We start from the raw sequence: 17783 nt of genomic DNA on the forward strand, positions 1-17783 counted from the left end.
CACAGACTGGGAGAGGATGTGAATACTGAGGGCAGCCATAGACAGAAGTGTCACCTGTCCGATGTTCCGGGAAGACCCCCAACCAAGGTCATTGCTAGATTAGAGACCATCTCCCTCCATACAGACCCCCAGTTACAAGGCTGGGTCTATAGGGGGGGGATCTGCAGGATGACCTGACATGGTGGGTGGTCCTCGCCGCAGCCTGGTCTGTCCGTACATCCCCAGCCAAACAATACCCCACGTGACATCCCACAGTTCTCACATCCAATCCTGCCATCAGTTATAGGAACTTTTTTAGAACGGCTCCTTTTACGTATGAGACGCTGCGGAACCCAAGAAGCGAAGAACGAACAGACGTTTAAAACATTTATTTGACCTCCTGTGAGGCGATCCGCAGGCCCCACTGCTTCCTGGTAATTTCCGCTATACGCGGATTCTTCGCCGTGTTCCTCTATGTACATTACACGCTCAGTCTCTGTATACTTGTCATGCAACAGCATAAAAAAAATAGAATAATAATAATACATATCACATTGCGCCGCCTCCCCTCCCCCCTGAAAACAGAACACTGATATTTACAGGAGCTGCTCGCCGCTGCCCTCTGCTGGGGGTGCAGGGCAAAACATATAGTTCATAATGAAAAACTTCTTGGCAAAAAGGAAAAAAAAATAAAATAATAACTTTGGGCTCCACATCAGGCCGTTTCTTTGCGGACGTCCCGTTAGTCAGGTCTTCTTCTCTGGGGAGGTCTGCACAAGTCACTAGAACCACAGCACGAAATCCAATATGTCTAACCTTCCGCTGATGTGTAAACAGGAGAACGGTCCGTAAGGAGACGGATGGCACCGAGAGTTGTGTTTGGCCTCACCGGGTTGGTGGTAAGTTAGCGTACGACAAGACAACGGTCGACATGGCCAACCGAATCATTGGGAGGTGTCCGTGACAATGGATAAATATGACGAATGACCCCCCCCCCTCCTCTCCCTTTAGTCTCCACCTTCAGGTCAGAGATCCCGAATATTCAGCGTCCTCTGGGCAGCGTTGCCCATTTTGCTCACTTTAGGTTTTCTCATCTCTTTCTGTCTTTCGCCGTGTGACGTTACGAGGTTTGATTTTCAGGGAGAGTTCCCATAAAGCTTCTTCGGCCAGGTGGTCGCTGAAGTCGTTGAAGAAAGAGATGATGTCATCATTCCGGCGGATTTCATAATGACTGTAGGGATAAAATAATCATAAAAAATACATTATAATGACGATTTAAGGTCAGAGGCGATGACGACGAGGCAGATCCCTCCTTAAAGGAGGTCTCCGCTTTGGACAATCCCCACTTGTTAGAAGGAACCCTTGACAATAAATTGATCAAAGTGCCCACTTGCTGAGATCCCCAGCGATCATCCGTGAGGGAAACCTGGCAAGAAGTGTTCGGTTTCTCTGCAGCGCCACCGCAGGAGAAATGAAGTATTACACAGTGTCCATTCATATCAATGTGTTGTGTGTGTAATACAGGACGGGTCCTCCAGAGACGCTCTAAGAGACCGCTCTCCACTCTGGCCAAGAGATGAGGATCCTGAGCAGAGGATCCTGAGCAGAGGACCCCTCTCTATTACCCAGAATTCCCTAATAGGGTGTAGGACTATGGGTTTTCTTACGATGCCTTTAACTAAGCATTTGCAGCAGGTTTACGGAAAGGGCCGATGTCCGGTCGTCTGTGAATAAAGCTTAAGCATTTTATAATGAGAAGCTCTACAACTATCTAGTAGACTTTGTTAAAATTTTTCACCATTTTCAAGATCTCTGCTTGCTGCTGAAAACCCTTTACAAAAGATAAGACTTCTCACAACTGCGGGTTCGTTACATTTGTATCCAGTCTAGACAATCCTCTGTGAGCTAAAACACATCAGCAGCACAAATCTTTCTCCTGTCCTGACAGTTTGCTACAATGTATCAGTGCAGCTAAAATGTATCAGCCTGGAGTTCAAGCTCATATAGGATAATCTAGACTGAATACAATTAAACCAAACCCTCAGCTGTGAGAAGTATTAGGTCTGTCCAGGTTTTCAGCTTCTGAATGTAAGCAAGAATGTCCCCATTCATTGACAGCAAGCAGGGAGCTTGAAAAATAAATGAGGAATCGAAATGCAAAGTATATTAGAGAGGTGCAGAACTTTTCATTAAGCCGGTGTACTGGTTTATGGCAGCTTGGGATGGGTATTGATGCAATACGTGACGTCTGCGCCATAACAATGCCCATTGTGCCCGCTGCGTTAACCCTTTAACATCTGATAGTTGGTGTATTTCAAGTGTCCATTGTCTCTGTAACAGTGGAGCTTTATATACAGACATGATCTACATAGAGCTATGACGTGTGTGGGGCGGGGGGGGGACGGGGGTGACAGACCGGATGGGGAATTGCAGATTGACGCTGCACTTACGCCTGCTGGAATCGCCTCATGCTGTCCAGGATGTTGAACTGCTGCCATCGTTTGGAGAAGTTCACCTTCCCGTCAATGTGGTCTGGATTCCCCAGGTGCACGAAGGTGAGGTCTTGTAAGATCAGACCCCTGCAAACAGACAAAACACAATGTGATATGTACAATAAGAATGAAGTGTACGCAATGCCGCCATGTCACGCCATCACTGCGCCATTTGGATGAAACGTAATGTCACACAGTGTACAGATGGTTTATAGGGATCCTTTAATAGACTAAGAAAAAAAACCAGACACTTACAGGTAGGGTATACACGGGGGCTCCACGTCAGAGAGCGCGGCGCGGTACGCCCGGAAGGAGGAGGAGCTGTCGATCAGGGTGCAGTATTCAGCAAGGCCCTACGAGAAAGAACATGAGATTTAGGCCTTGTTCACACGGCGTGTTGTGAGGTGTAGGACGCGTCGAAAAACGCATGCTTTATGCTTCCCATTGACATCAATGGAAAAGTACATTGTAGCGCAGAAGACGCTTTTTTCTTTCTATGTACGCGTTTAAAAAATAAAATAATTAGTGGCAGGTCAATTCTTGGCGCATAAAACGCACGTAATTCCCATAGTCAATGAGAGTCCTAATCACGCACCCAAAAAACGTGCCAAGAACGCCTGTACTTTAACAATCGCTTTACATAAACGCTAGCGTTTTTGACACGTTTACACCGTTTGTTTTTTTAGCGCCTTTCTCAACAAGGTCTTAATGCAGGAAAACGTCCGACATCGCTGTCAGCAGAGGAGGACTGCAGGAGCCTCACCTCCGACGTCTGCTTCTGCCATTCGAGCCGCCGGATGGGTGCAGAGTCCAGCGCGGACAGGATGGCGAGGTAGGAGTTAAAGTTGTTCAGTTTCCGCAGATGCTGCAAAGCAAAAAAAAATATTAAAAAAAGTTAATAAAAAATAAAATAAAGCTTAATCTTTGAATAATGGAAAATTCTGCAGCTTTCTATTAAGACTGTATTTTAATGCCTAATCATTTTCAAGACCTCTGCTTGCGGTCAGTGAATGGGAACATTTTTGTTTACACCCAGAGGCTGAAATCCTGCACAGATCTAATTTTTCTCACATCTCTAATCCCACTGCGTCTGCAACGTACGTTCGGGGTATGCCACAAGACTGTCCTGCCGGCATACATCGAGGAGGCATGTGCAGGAATACCATTTTATTTATTGCATGGAATGTTTTTTTCTTTTCTAACGAGTCCCTATTAGCAACATTTGCCCCCATATGCCTATACAGTGGCGGAAATACTTCTAACAAACATCTCCGACGGAAGGCTCAAAAGCAGTGAATAGAACCTAAGCTACCATTTTTGCGTTGCTGCTCTCCCTGTGGCTCATACAGGAGGAAGTGGAGTGAGGGACCCCCCCCCCTCTATGTGACGTTATATGGCATAAGCACAGGGGCTGTTTTCATAAAGCTATAAAGAAAACCCTCATCCGGCCACAGCGCAGGGAGGATGGGGATCCAGTAAGGACGGTGTCAAGGAAGTAAATCCGGCGATCATTTTCCCTGCACGTTATCGGATTATCTGATCGTCTGTTACTCACTTTCATAATTTTGATGAATTTTAGTAGTAGCCTCTCGCGGTCCTGCGCCTTCTCCTGCAGCATGATGATGGAGCGCACCCTGGGGAGGAGGAGAAGATGATCATTTGCACCTTTCATTCCATATATGTGTTACATTTGTGTCTATTCTATAGATGTGTTACATTTGTGTCTATTCTATAGATGTGTTACACTTGTGTCTATTCTATCGATGTGTTACATTTGTGTCTATTCTATAGATGTGTTACACTTGTGTCTATTCTATAGATGTGTTACATTTGTGTCTATTCTATAGATGTGTTACATTTGTGTCTATTCTATAGATGTGTTACATTTGTGTCTATTCTATAGATGTGTTACATTTGTGTCTATTCTATAGATGTGTTACACTTGTGTCTATTCTATCGATGTGTTACATTTGTGTCTATTCTATAGATGTGTTACACTTGTGTCTATTCTATAGATGTGTTACACTTGTGTCTATTCTATAGATGTGTTACACTTGTGTCTATTCTATAGATGTGTTACACTTGTGTCTATTCTATAGATGTGTTACATTTGTGTCTATTCTATAGATGTGTTACATTTGTGTCTATTCTATAGATGTGTTACACTTGTGTCTATTCTATAGATGTGTTACACTTGTGTCTATTCTATAGATGTCTTACATTTGTGTCTATTCTATAGATGTGTTACATTTGTGTCTATTCTATAGATGTGTTACACTTGTGTCTATTCTATAGATGTCTTACATTTGTGTCTATTCTATAGATGTGTTACATTTGTGTCTATTCTATAGATGTGTTACATTTGTGTCTATTCTATAGATGTGTTACATTTGTGTCTATTCTATAGATGTGTTACACTTGTGTCTATTCTATAGATGTGTTACATTTGTGTCTATTCTATCGATGTGTTACACTTGTGTCTATTCTATCGATGTGTTACATTTGTGTCTATTCTATAGATGTGTTACACTTGTGTCTATTCTATAGATGTGTTACACTTGTGTCTATTCTATCGATGTGTTACACTTGTGTCTATTCTATCGATGTGTTACACTTGTGTCTATTCTATAGATGTGTTACATTTGTGTCTATTCTATAGATGTGTTACACTTGTGTCTATTCTATAGATGTGTTACATTTGTGTCTATTCTATAGATGTGTTATATTTGTGTCTATTCTATAGATGTGTTACATTTGTGTCTATTCTATCGATGTGTTACATTTGTGTCTATTCTATCGATGTGTTACATTTGTGTCTATTCTATCGATGTGTTACACTTGTGTCTATTCTATCGATGTGTTACACTTGTGTCTATTCTATCGATGTGTTACACTTGTGTCTATTCTATCGATGTGTTACACTTGTGTCTATTCTATAGATGTGTTACACTTGTGTCTATTCTATAGATGTGTTACACTTGTGTCTATTCTATAGATGTGTTACACTTGTGTCTATTCTATAGATGTGTTACACTTGTGTCTATTCTATAGATGTGTTACACTTGTGTCTATTCTATAGATGTGTTACACTTGTGTCTATTCTATAGATGTGTTACACTTGTGTCTATTCTATAGATGTGTTACACTTGTGTCTATTCTATAGATGTGTTACACTTGTGTCTATTCTATAGATGTGTTACACTTGTGTCTATTCTATAGATGTGTTACACTTGTGTCTATTCTATAGATGTGTTACACTTGTGTCTATTCTATAGATGTGTTACACTTGTGTCTATTCTATAGATGTGTTACACTTGTGTCTATTCTATAGATGTGTTACACTTGTGTCTATTCTATAGATGTGTTACACTTGTGTCTATTCTATAGATGTGTTACACTTGTGTCTATTCTATAGATGTGTTACACTTGTGTCTATTCTATAGATGTGTTACACTTGTGTCTATTCTATAGATGTGTTACACTTGTGTCTATTCTATAGATGTGTTACACTTGTGTCTATTCTATAGATGTGTTACATTTGTGTCTATTCTATAGATGTGTTACACTTGTGTCTATTCTATAGATGTGTTACACTTGTGTCTATTCTATAGATGTGTTACACTTGTGTCTATTCTATAGATGTGTTACACTTGTGTCTATTCTATAGATGTGTTACACTTGCGTCTATTCTATAGATGTGTTACATTTGTGTCTATTCTATAGATGTCTTACATTTGTGTCTATTCTATAGATGTGTTACATTTGTGTCTATTCTATAGATGTGTTACACTTGTGTCTATTCTATAGATGTGTTACATTTGTGTCTATTCTATCGATGTGTTACATTTGTATATATATATCTGTGATACATTGGTCCCTCCAGATCTCGTACCAATAGGACATGTTGTTGAAATGCTCGGTGAACTGGGTCAGATTTGGACTCTTCTCTTCATTTTGTTCTTTTGCCCATAGTAAGACCTCAGGAATCTGTGAAGGGAAGATCATAGGGTAAGAGTTTGGGCGATCACCGGGTGCTGTCCGCGTGGTATGGTGACTATGGGCGATCAGCAGACTGCGGCATGGGAACAAATCTCTCCGCCATTCCCTCTGCCCGTACCTCAATTTTGTAGAAGAGTTCTGCGTCCAGAAGCGTCAGCTGCTCCGCGATCTCATGACTGTGGAAATCGTGCAACGTTCCTGGTCTGGAATAAGAAGGAAGAACTTACAAGATGGCAGTCACGTAAGATCCCCGAAGATACTGGAGGATCAGTTATATAGACAGCTGCCTGGTGGTAGTGCAGTACTGTGGGGTCTCAAAGCGATTTTCCCAACGACACCCCCTCCCCCACCTCTGAGGCTCCACTCCACAGTCGTTATGTGTCAGTATCCTGATCTTATTTTTCACAAATCAGGTCTCCATGTCCTACTGGGCTTGTGAATATACACAAAAGTTAATCTGAACAAGTACAGCTGCAGTGTAAAGCATGGGGAGGTACAGAGCAGAGGCATAATAGGACACTGGAGAGGTGGATTTCTGACTACCTTAGACTACAATAGACAATGCAGTGGCGCTGGAGTCCCTGATTATAGCTCTGCTCTAATGGAGCAGAGCTGCAGTGTATAGCACAGGGATAGAATAAGAGCAGTAACCTGAACCTCTAAAGAGACAGGAGAGATGGATTTAAGACTGTCACACTTCAACAAACGAAGCATAAAAATTGGAGCCACTAATGGAGGATGCACGGCACGTAGCCAGACTTAGCTAGTTATGAGCGGTATATCCCAAAGACTGCTGCAATATGAGCTATTGTATTAAAGTTTTTTTGTGCTTTGAACAGTCCCTACTTTTTAGAAGGCTCCATTGATGAGAACCCCAGTGATCGCCGGTAATCTATAGAGAAACCTGGAAGTAACTGTTCAGTTTCTCTGCAGCGCAGCCACAGGAGGAATGAAGTATTACACATTGTCCATTCATATCAATGTGTTGTGTGTGTGTAATACAGGACGGGTCCTCCAGAGACGCTCTATGTGACCGTTCTCCACTCTGACCAAGAGATGAGGGTCCCGAATAGAGGACCCCTCTCTATTACCCAGAACACCCAAATAGGGTGTATGACAATGGGTTTTCTAAACTGAACAAACCCCTCTAATGTAACATATATAAGAATTAATGATCCACCGAGTCCTTCGTGACCCTATATACTTATATAAGGACTGGACATAGATTACAGACATTGCAGGGAGACCTTCGTACCTTGCAGCAACTCCCCGGGCCGCGAGGGGCCGCATAGCGGAGTTGCAATGACTTTGCATTCTCTTGTTGTCCACTTTCTCTAGGATGTTCTTCCGCAGCACACGGGCCAGGCTGAGCTCCCCTTTACACACCAGCCGGAATACCAGCTCCATCAGCAGCTTCAGGATCTCGTCTGTCAGCTCCACCAAACTGCAGAAAAAAAAAAGACTGAATATACCCAAGTGAGAGGAAAACCGCAGGAGCGTATAGGGACTTATATATATAAAACCCTGATCCGTGTAACATGAAAAGTCCTGCAACTTTCTAATAAACTTTGCACGGTGTGGGGGGCTGCAGTTCAGCAACAGTGGAGAGATGCAGGTTGTAGACCACTACCCTAATGTATATAGGGGAAGTCCAGTGTTGACCGGAGTTCCCCTTTAAGAAATTGAAGTAGATAATACTACAAGAACATTATTGCAGAGCCGCACGTCAATACGGCCACTAGTCCTATAAGGGAGCTGCACTGAACTCCATGGGGTCCCTGAACGTGGCTGATGGGGGTTAGAATTCACGGTTTGGTAGTAGTACGTCACTTACCACAGCTCGTCCACCACTCTCACCAGCACGAAGAAGGTGTTTTTGCTCACGCGCTGCTTGAACGTGTCCTGGAAGTGACAGAATCTCTCATATGTTGACAACGGTTAAAGAAAAAAACGGCATGTGAGACGGCCGATCAGGGGAGGGGGACAAGCAGGGAACACCCCCCCCCCCTCTATGATGTCCCTATGCTCTAATAATAGGACACATTATAAAACTACAACTCCCAGCATCACTTGACAGCCACAGATTGTACTTTCATTACAGCTGAGGAACCATAGATTGGGAGTATCAGCCTGAAGTGGCTGATAACATAAGATAGTAGCACATCCCGGCAAATGCTGATACAAATGCGTCGATGTAGAAGTGTTTACACCTGTATTTGTGATTGACATTCACGAGTCTGGATCATAAGCCCCCACCAATGCCATCTCCTGACAAGTCTGACACGCTTCCCCTTTAAGAATAAAAGGCCCGGTGTACGGCGGTAAAGACAGGAAGGATATCTATACTGCAGCTTCTGAATCAGCTCCTCTGGTGAGATGAACGTCCGGTAGGTGGTGAGGAAAGCCTCGCAGTACAGGACCAAATCTGGTGGAGGGGAGAAGAAGAACAATCCTCAGTATAACAAGTACACAGCAAAAAGTGCGCTACACAAAGTGCTAATCAACTACTGAGGGGGAAGAGGAACCCAACACAGAGCGTGGGCAAAAGAACGGGAACAGACCTGTGACCTGCCACTCTCTGTAACTCCATCATTTCAATAGAAATTAATCATTATCTAATGACACGTACGAATCCCGAGTTACATCCTGTATAATACTCCACCTGCAGAATAGTGAGTGCAGCTCTGGAGTATAATACAGGATGTAACTCAGGATCAGTACAGGATAAGTAATGTAATGTATGTACATAGTGACTCCACCAGCAGAATAGTGAGTGCAGCTCTGGAGTATAATACAGGATGTAACTCAGGATCAGTACAGGATAAGTAATGTAATGTATGTACACAGTGACTCCACCAGCAGAATAGTGAGTGCAGCTCTGGAGTAGAATACAGGATATAACTCAGGATCAGTACAGGATAAGTAATGTAATGTATGTACACAGTGACTCCACCAGCAGAATAGTGAGTGCAGCTCTGGAGTATAATACAGGATGTAACTCAGGATCAGTACAGGATAAGTAATGTAATGTCATACACAGTGACTCCACCTACAGAATAGTGAGCGCAGCTCTGGAGTATAATACAGGATGTAACTCAGGATCAGTACAGGATAAGTAATGTAATGTATGTACACAGTGACTCCACCAGCAGAATAGTGAGTGCAGCTCTGGAGTAGAATACAGAATATAACTCAGGATCAGTCCAGGATAAGTAATGTATGTATGTATGTACACAGTGACTCCACCAGCAGAATAGTGAGTGCAGCTCTGGAGTATAATACAGGATGTAACTCAGGATCAGTACAGGATAAGTAATGTAATGTATGTACACAGTGACTCCACCAGCAGAATAGTGAGTGCAGCTCTGGAGTATAATACAGGATGTAACTCAGGATCAGTACAGGATAAGTAATGTAATGTATGTACACAGTGACTCCACCTGCAGAATAGTGAGTGCAGCTCTGGAGTAGAATACAGAATATAACTCAGGATCAGTCCAGGATAAGTAATGTAATGTATGTACACAGTGACTCCACCAGCAGAATAGTGAGTACAGCTCTGGAATATAATACAGGATATAACTCAGGATCAGTACAGGAGAAGTAATGTAATGTATGTACACAGTGACTCCACCAGCAGAATAGTGAGTGCAGCTCTGGAGTATAATACAGGATGTAACTCTGGATCAGTACAGGATAAGTAATGTATGTACACAGTGATTCCACCAGCAGAAGAGTGAGTGCAGCTCTGGAGTATAATACAGGATATAACTCAGGATCAGTGCAGGAGAAGTAATGTAATGTATGTACACAGTGACTCCACCAGCAGAATAGTGAGTGCAGCTCTGGAGTATAATACAGGATGTAACTCTGGATCAGTACAGGATAAGTAATGTAATGTATGTACACAGTGACTCCACCAGCAGAATAGTGAGTACAGCTCTGGAATATAATACAGGATATAACTCAGGATCAGTACAGGAGAAGTAATGTAATGTATGTACACAGTGACTCCACCAGCAGAATAGTGAGTGCAGCTCTGGAGTATAATACAGGATGTAACTCTGGATCAGTACAGGATAAGTAATGTATGTACACAGTGATTCCACCAGCAGAAGAGTGAGTGCAGCTCTGGAGTATAATACAGGATATAACTCAGGATCAGTGCAGGAGAAGTAATGTAATGTATGTACACAGTGACTCCACCAGCAGAATAGTGAGTGCAGCTCTGGAGTATAATACAGGATGTAACTCTGGATCAGTACAGGATAAGTAATGTAATGTATGTACACAGTGACTCCACCAGCAGAATAGTGAGTGCAGCTCTGGAGTATAATACAGGATATAACTCAGGATCAGTACAGGATAAGTAATGTAATGTCTGTATACAGTGACTCCACCAGCAGAATAGTGAGTGCAGCTCTGGAGTATAATACAGGATATAACTCAGGATCAGTACAGGATAAGTAATGTAATGTATGTACACAGTGACTCCACCAGCAGAATAGTGAGTGCAGCTCTGGAGTATAATACAGGATGTAACTCAGGATCATTTTTCCTGTGTACACTGGAGGTGGTTGGTATCTCACCTTTTCGATCGGTCTCTGTAGCATGGACAAGCAAAATGTCGCCGGAGCCTCCCCTCACATCTGGGCCATCGTCACCCTGCAGAAACAGAAGATGATACGCAGCTTGCAGTTTAATGAATGTCTATGACGTCAGCGCTCCCCTCCATCTCTTACACAACAGGTTTACCTCTTGTTTCAATGTGAGCCTGGACATAATCTCATTGTGTTCGACTAGAGAAAGCTCATCTGTCTCCTCACTTTCTTCAGCCTCCTGCTCCTCCTCTTCAAGTCCTTCTGTTGAATTTGGTGGCCTGACAAATAAAATAAATTACGATCACCGGCCAATAAAAAATTCTGCAACTTTCTAACAGACTTTGTGTTTCAATCCCTCAACATTTTCAAGATCTCTGCTTGCGCTATGTGAAAAGGAACATTCTTGAGGCCAAAAACCCGACCTGATGTAACTTCTCACAGCTGAGGGTTTGTTACAATGTGCTCTCTAGAATCAGATATACATGGCTGCTTACTTCTACAAACCGTGCCATACCTGTCCATGGGTGGTGTCTAGTATTGCAGCTCAGCTCCATTAAAAAGAATGGGGCTAAGCTGCAATACCACACACAACCTGTGGATAGGTGTGGCGCTGTTTCTGGAAGAAAGCCGTCATGTTTTCTCATACAACCCCTCTAAGGTCTCTCTTATTGTGGGTAGCATTCCTTGTGCTCTATAGTTGATATTTTGGGAGGTGTTGGCTGTTTTAGTATCTTTGCAACCCCCTCAATGCGTCAGTGCAGACAATAGTACAATGTGGATGTGACAGGAGATACAGAGATAATACGTTGTCTGCAGAGGTCGGATTGGTAGCGTTTCTTCTGCGACGTTCTTACAATGGTTCCTCCACATGTAAGGGATCATTAATGGACCCATAATTAGGAGGATTGCTGAGAAATTACAGTCATTTTATCTGACGCTCCTCAGTGCACGGTGCAATGAGGACGGGGAGGAGGCGGCACTGTCATGGCGGCTCACGCAAGGATCGGGGACTGGTAAATTAAAGCTTTTTTAGACCTTTACTAGAAATTGGGCTTGTACCATCCCCCATTTGCTGCATATTTCCGTGCATTGTGCAATGCTCTGCAGAATTACCGCCTCGCGTAACTACACCCGGCTGCTCGTCTGCACATAATCATGTGTAAATGTGGCTTAAAAAGTTTTCCCGTTTGTAAATTGAGCTTAATCATTGCATAATGAAAAGTTCTGCAGTTTTCAATTAGACTTTGATTCAATTCCCCACCATTTTCAAGATGGCTGCTTCCTGTCAGTGAATGGAAACATTGTTTACATACTGCGGTTGAGAACCAGTTTTGACCTAATGCTTCTCATAACTATATACAGTCCACACAATCCTCTCAGCCAAATAGCCTGGACCCCAGACTGACACATTGTAGCAAACCCATAAAGGAGTAGTCTCATCATTGCCAGGGGGAGCCGAAACTAGGCACACATTTCCTCTACAGCATGTCGACCATTCAAATACATGCAACCAGAAGAGCGCTTACAAAGAGGCTTTCCATTCTGGCACATAAAGAGGGGTCCAAAGCGGGGGAACTCCCCCTATGATGTCCATATGCCCTAATACAGCCTATGGACAGGGGTTGTAGTCCTGACACGATCCCTACAAGGAAAGATGTGTGCTGCTACGTCTCAAAGAAGATTACCTACACCAGGCCTCAGCAACCTTCGGCCGTCCAGCTGTTGTGAAACTACAATTCCCAGCATGCCAGTATAGCCTTTGGCTGGAATAATAAAGCCTTTGGCTCTCTGGGCATGCTGGGAGTTGTAGTTTTACAACAGATGGATGGCCGAAGATTGCTGACCCCTAACCTATACTGATACCATGTAAAAAGTATTAGGTCTGTACAGACTTACAGCCTCTGGATGAAGAAAAACAATATATTTTCCTTCACTGACAGCAAGCAGAGATTTGAAAATGGTGCAGAGTTAAAAAAAAAAAAAAAAGTTTATTAGAAAGTTACAAAACTTTTTGTGATACAATAATTTATTGACATAAAACTGGAGACCCCTTTTAAGAAGGTCGGGCTGCTATGGGTACCTTTCGGTGGTCTCGTGGTTCTCGCTGCCGGGCTCGCAGGGCTGTGATGAGGCTCTTTGGTGTCCGTCCCCAGGCAAAGGCGATTCCTGCAGAAGAACAATACATCTGTGAGGTCGGGGGAGGTCGTCTCATGAGCTGTAACACTGCACTCCTTCCTGCTCTCTACAGATCGGGACAGAGCGGATCCGGCCATAGACATAACAAGTATCAATGACGATTCACTCCTTACGTCGGTGGCACTAGAGACGAGATCTGCCCCAGCGGTGGTGACACTTCTCATTAGTGGTAGACGCTGAGATCACAGCATTTACTTTACCATTGTCCTATGGGACGATGCAGATATAAGAATCCCTAATCTAATGCATCATCACAATCACTCCTGTAGACTACAGACTACTGTCTACGAAGCCTGTACTCTGTTTTAGATCAGCCTGCAGTCTATTGACAGCTTGTCGACAGAACCGCCCCCGACTGGAGGGTCACAGTCTCAAGATCTACGAGTTTATAAACTCCCAACGTGAGGCTCTCCAGCCGTTGCGAAAACGACAACTCCCAGCATGCCGATCAGAAGGACCGAGCATTGGAGACTAATGCGATAGATTCCCAAAGCTTCCTCCGGATGACTGTCTACTTCACTATCCAGACTGGCGGCAGGAGTCTATGACAAGATGTGGCCTGAAGATTTACATATGACAAACCCTCCCAATAATAAAAAAAAAAAATGCACAAAAAAATAATATATATATATATATATATATATATATACACACACGAGGCGGCACAAGCTGATTGGAAGGCCCATGTTACGAGAAGCGGTGAGTAGGGACAGAGATTTGCACACACAAGCAAGCACAACCACAACTCACAAGCGGCGTCGTTAGAGATGATGGGAGTGATGCTGGATACAACAGGCACATCCGGCGGTTACCTAGTGCTCAAATCTGCAATTCTTGCTGGACCGTCCTCCTGGTTCATACTCATACCCCCCTACGATGACTGGGTCTCCTCCCCACCCCCTTAAAGTAGTGCAACTTAACCTTCAGGCCTGTCGTCCTTCCTCTATAGGGGTGCACGGCTTCTTAAACCTACGGAAAGGGGGATGGGACAGCCTGAACTGGGGACCCATCACCGCCATGCGGACCTCATAGACACAAGTAGAAGGACTATGTGCGACCAATCACCAGGACTATTATAGGACGCAGCCATTTCTTGCATTAAACCCGTCTCGTCCTATTGCAGGAGGATATTGAGGCACGAGGCGCTATTTCTGTACCTCCCTGAGGTTAATCGCTGCGTTCGACAGATCTCTCAATGCCGTTCTCCAAGCAGCAATCCAGTTGAGGGTGAAATTAGGGGTCTTTGGAGAATTGCCGGCAGCTGGAGTTCTATATCATTAGTGGGGGGGGGGGGGGGTCTTTTACTCGAGTGGTATAGACGTCCTTGGAAGAAGAAGCTCGTTGTCTTATAATGCTCCCGCCTGGAGGGAATTTAACATGGCTGGATGGACAGGACGACGAGCGCGGCCTCAAGGTTTTGAGCTACGACGCAGTTCTGCTGCACTTGATACATTGGTAATGGGGGGGGGGGGGGGGGCGCATTATATTTGTGCGGACATCATGCAGGGAGAACCCACTTAGTGGAATCGTAAGATCCTGGTCATTTATAATGTAACAGGGACGTTCAGCCCCGTCATAGGAATTACCATCTAGGACAAACCAAGTTCGTGTAGATCGATCACTAACGATCACTGCGCTCAATGTCATAAAGGGAGATGCTGTAAAATCAAGCTAACCCCTTAAATATTATCCTCCGTAGCTACCAGTGTTATATAGAAGGCCCAGGAGCTGACGGAGCCAGATGAGGGGCTGTGCATGTGCTGCTGATCATGGGGAGGGGCTTCGTGTTTATTTTTATGAGGTTTGTCACCGCAATAAGTTGCGCTGACGGCGCAGCCGGCCGTGACATTACATGCTGCACATTATTATGTATTTTATGTTGCGGTGGCAAGACAAAAAAAAAAAAAAAAAGAGAGATGATTCGTGTATAGATGGCAAATAAGTTATGGATAAAGTCATGCACAAGAGAGTGAAATTTTGTAGTTGCATGGGTGTCTTATAAGCCTGGAGCCGGAGGTTAGTGTTGGGTAAGGTGGGCAGCTGGGGGTGGGAAGGGTCATGCGGTGCAGTGGTCTGGCGCAGCGGAGGGGTCAGAGGGGAATGCGTTGCAAAATACTGAGCGTGCAGCGGGCTGGGTTTAACTTTTAAATCCCCCCACTGTGCCCCTTTCACCCCAGGCTGCGTCTTTTACTTACACCATCACCGGGCAGGGGGTCTCCGTTGCTTTGCCCGGAGGAATACAGGTTGACGTATTCCTCATCTCCCGTCTCCTCACTTGCATTTTCATTCTATGGTGGGAAGAGGGAATGTTTGGCAGTTTTTTCTATTATATTATCTGCTGACCGTGGTGTTCATGACAAATTCTCCCAGACAAGGGCGAGGAAAGGTCAACTGCACCCAAACTCTACAGAGTCCACCCGTATTATACTCCAGAGCTGCACTCACTATTCTGCTGGTGGAGTCACTGTGTACATACATTACATTACTTATCCTGTACTGATCCTGAGTTATATCCTGTATTATACTCCAGAGCTGCACTCACTATTCTGCTGGTGGAATCACTGTGTACATACATTACATTACTTATCCTGTACTGATCCTGAGTTATATCCTGTATTATACTCCAGAGCTGCACTCACTATTCTGCTGCTGGAGTCACTGTGTACATACATTACATTACTTATCCTGTACTGATCCTGAGTTATATCCTGTATTATACTCCAGAGCTGCACTCACTATTCTGCTGGTGGAGTCACTGTGTACATACATTACATTACTTATCCTGTACTGATCCTGTGTTACATCCCGTATTATACTCCAGAGCTGCACTCACTATTCTGCTGGTAGAGTCACTGTGTACATACATTACATTACTTATCCTGTACTGATCCTGAGTTATATCCTATATTATACTCCAGAGCTGCACTCACTATTCTGCTGGTGGAGTCACTGTGTACATACATTACATTACTTATCCTGTACTGATCCTGAGTTACATCCTGTATTATACTCCAGAGCTGCACTCACTATTCTGCTGGTGGAGTCACTGTGTACATACATTACATTACTTATCCTGTACTGATCCTGAGTTATATCCTGTATTATACTCCAGAGCTGCACTCACTATTCTGCTGGTGGAATCACTGTGTACATACATTACTGATCCTGTACTGATCCGGAGTTACATACTGTATTATACCCCAGAGCTGTACTCACTATTCTGCTGGTGGAGTCACTGTATACATACATTACATTACTTATCCTGTACTGATCCTGAGTTATATCCTGTATTATACTCCAGAGCTGCACTCACTATTCTGCTGGTGGAGTCACTGTGTACATACATTACTTATCCTGTACTGATCCGGAGTTACATCCTGTATTATACTCCAGAGCTGCACTCACTATTCTGCTTTGTACACAAGCTTGCTGACCGTTTCTATTAAAGACATCTGTCTAACAGCTTAGCTGAGTTCCTATAATTCAGGGAGCAGGTAATCTTCCCAGATAACACTTCAGTGCTTCATGCAGAGGGACTCCCATTTTTATTAAGATAAAATGGTGGTTTATACGTGGACGAGGTCAATCAGAGAATAGGCAAACAGATTCCCTCACGATGGGCTGGATCAATATGCTGTGGGACATTAATGGCTTAAAGCTTTTGAAATCCGTTGTTCTCGCACAACAGAGGAGACCCTTTTAAAGGAGCATCTCCCCTAGAATATAAACATATACTGTACATTAATGTAATGAGCTGAATTGCAGAGAACAACTAAAATACTCCAAGCCTAGAAAGAGTCTTCTCAACCATGAGAACTATATTCCCTTCACTGGCATGTTGGGAGAAGTGACAGCAGGTCTGACTACTATTTAGGTGGAGACACCCTTTAAGGCTCTCTATAGTGCGCTTCCCCTTTAAAAGGTCCGCATTTAATCCAAAAATAGAGAATCCATGGTGCTTTGGTCGTTCCTTAGCAGAACTCAAAGTGTCAACCTACACAATTCACCACTTCTCAAGACAAGCGTCTCCCACTAATAATCTCTTTGGGCAAAAAAAGGTACCGCCATGGGCTACAAGTGACCCCTGCATGTTCCTTTTACCTGTTTGCACACTACCCTACTACGCTCCTGGCCAAAAAGATAAAAATAAAACAAAATCGAAATTGGGTATTAAAAATACCGGGACTATATTACAGTAAATTAAGGGTACATTACACTTTATATAAGTGATATTTAGGCCTTGTTCATATAGCGCTAAAAAGAAACGATGTGTAAAGCGTGTCCAAAATACTAGCGTTTTTCACGTGTTTTGGGCACGTAATTAGGACTCCCATGGACTATGGGGAATTAAGCGGGTTATCCGCAGAAAGAATTGACCAGACGCTTCTTTTTTTACACAACGCGTTTTTTTTAAACTGTCGAGCATAAAAAAAAATGCGTCATATGCACTACAATGCATTGGGAAACTTAAAGCAAGTGTTTTTGCTGCGTTTTTCGGCGTATAAAACGCGGCAAA

At 43.6% G+C, this 17783-nt stretch overlaps 1 protein-coding gene across 7 annotated transcripts in view; it reads right to left on the reverse strand.

Annotated features, from left to right (window-relative positions):
* Positions 1-353: 353 nt before the first annotated feature.
* Positions 354-17783, reverse strand: part of RAPGEF1 (Rap guanine nucleotide exchange factor 1) — a 63495-nt gene continuing 46065 nt past the window's right edge. For 4 of the 7 annotated variants that reach the window (XM_075834689.1, XM_075834688.1, XM_075834693.1 and 1 more), the window contains 14 exons: positions 15463-15555; positions 13152-13237; positions 11226-11349; positions 11060-11135; positions 8807-8895; positions 8305-8393; positions 7726-7914; positions 6589-6673; positions 6364-6458; positions 4027-4105; positions 3235-3336; positions 2727-2824; positions 2430-2558; positions 354-1210 (listed from right to left, as the gene is read on the reverse strand). In XM_075834689.1, the coding sequence (XP_075690804.1) occupies positions 1060-1210; positions 2430-2558; positions 2727-2824; positions 3235-3336; positions 4027-4105; positions 6364-6458; positions 6589-6673; positions 7726-7914; positions 8305-8393; positions 8807-8895; positions 11060-11135; positions 11226-11349; positions 13152-13237; positions 15463-15555 (1485 nt within the window). In that variant the 3' untranslated portion in view covers positions 354-1059. The remainder of the gene's footprint in view (positions 1211-2429; positions 2559-2726; positions 2825-3234; positions 3337-4026; positions 4106-6363; positions 6459-6588; positions 6674-7725; positions 7915-8304; positions 8394-8806; positions 8896-11059; positions 11136-11225; positions 11350-13151; positions 13238-15462; positions 15556-17783) is intronic. The other 3 variants (XM_075834692.1, XM_075834690.1, XM_075834695.1) reach the window with 1 other exon arrangement.

Source organism: Rhinoderma darwinii, chromosome 8 (genome assembly GCF_050947455.1).
Source record: "Rhinoderma darwinii isolate aRhiDar2 chromosome 8, aRhiDar2.hap1, whole genome shotgun sequence".
NCBI lineage: Eukaryota > Metazoa > Chordata > Amphibia > Anura > Rhinodermatidae > Rhinoderma > Rhinoderma darwinii.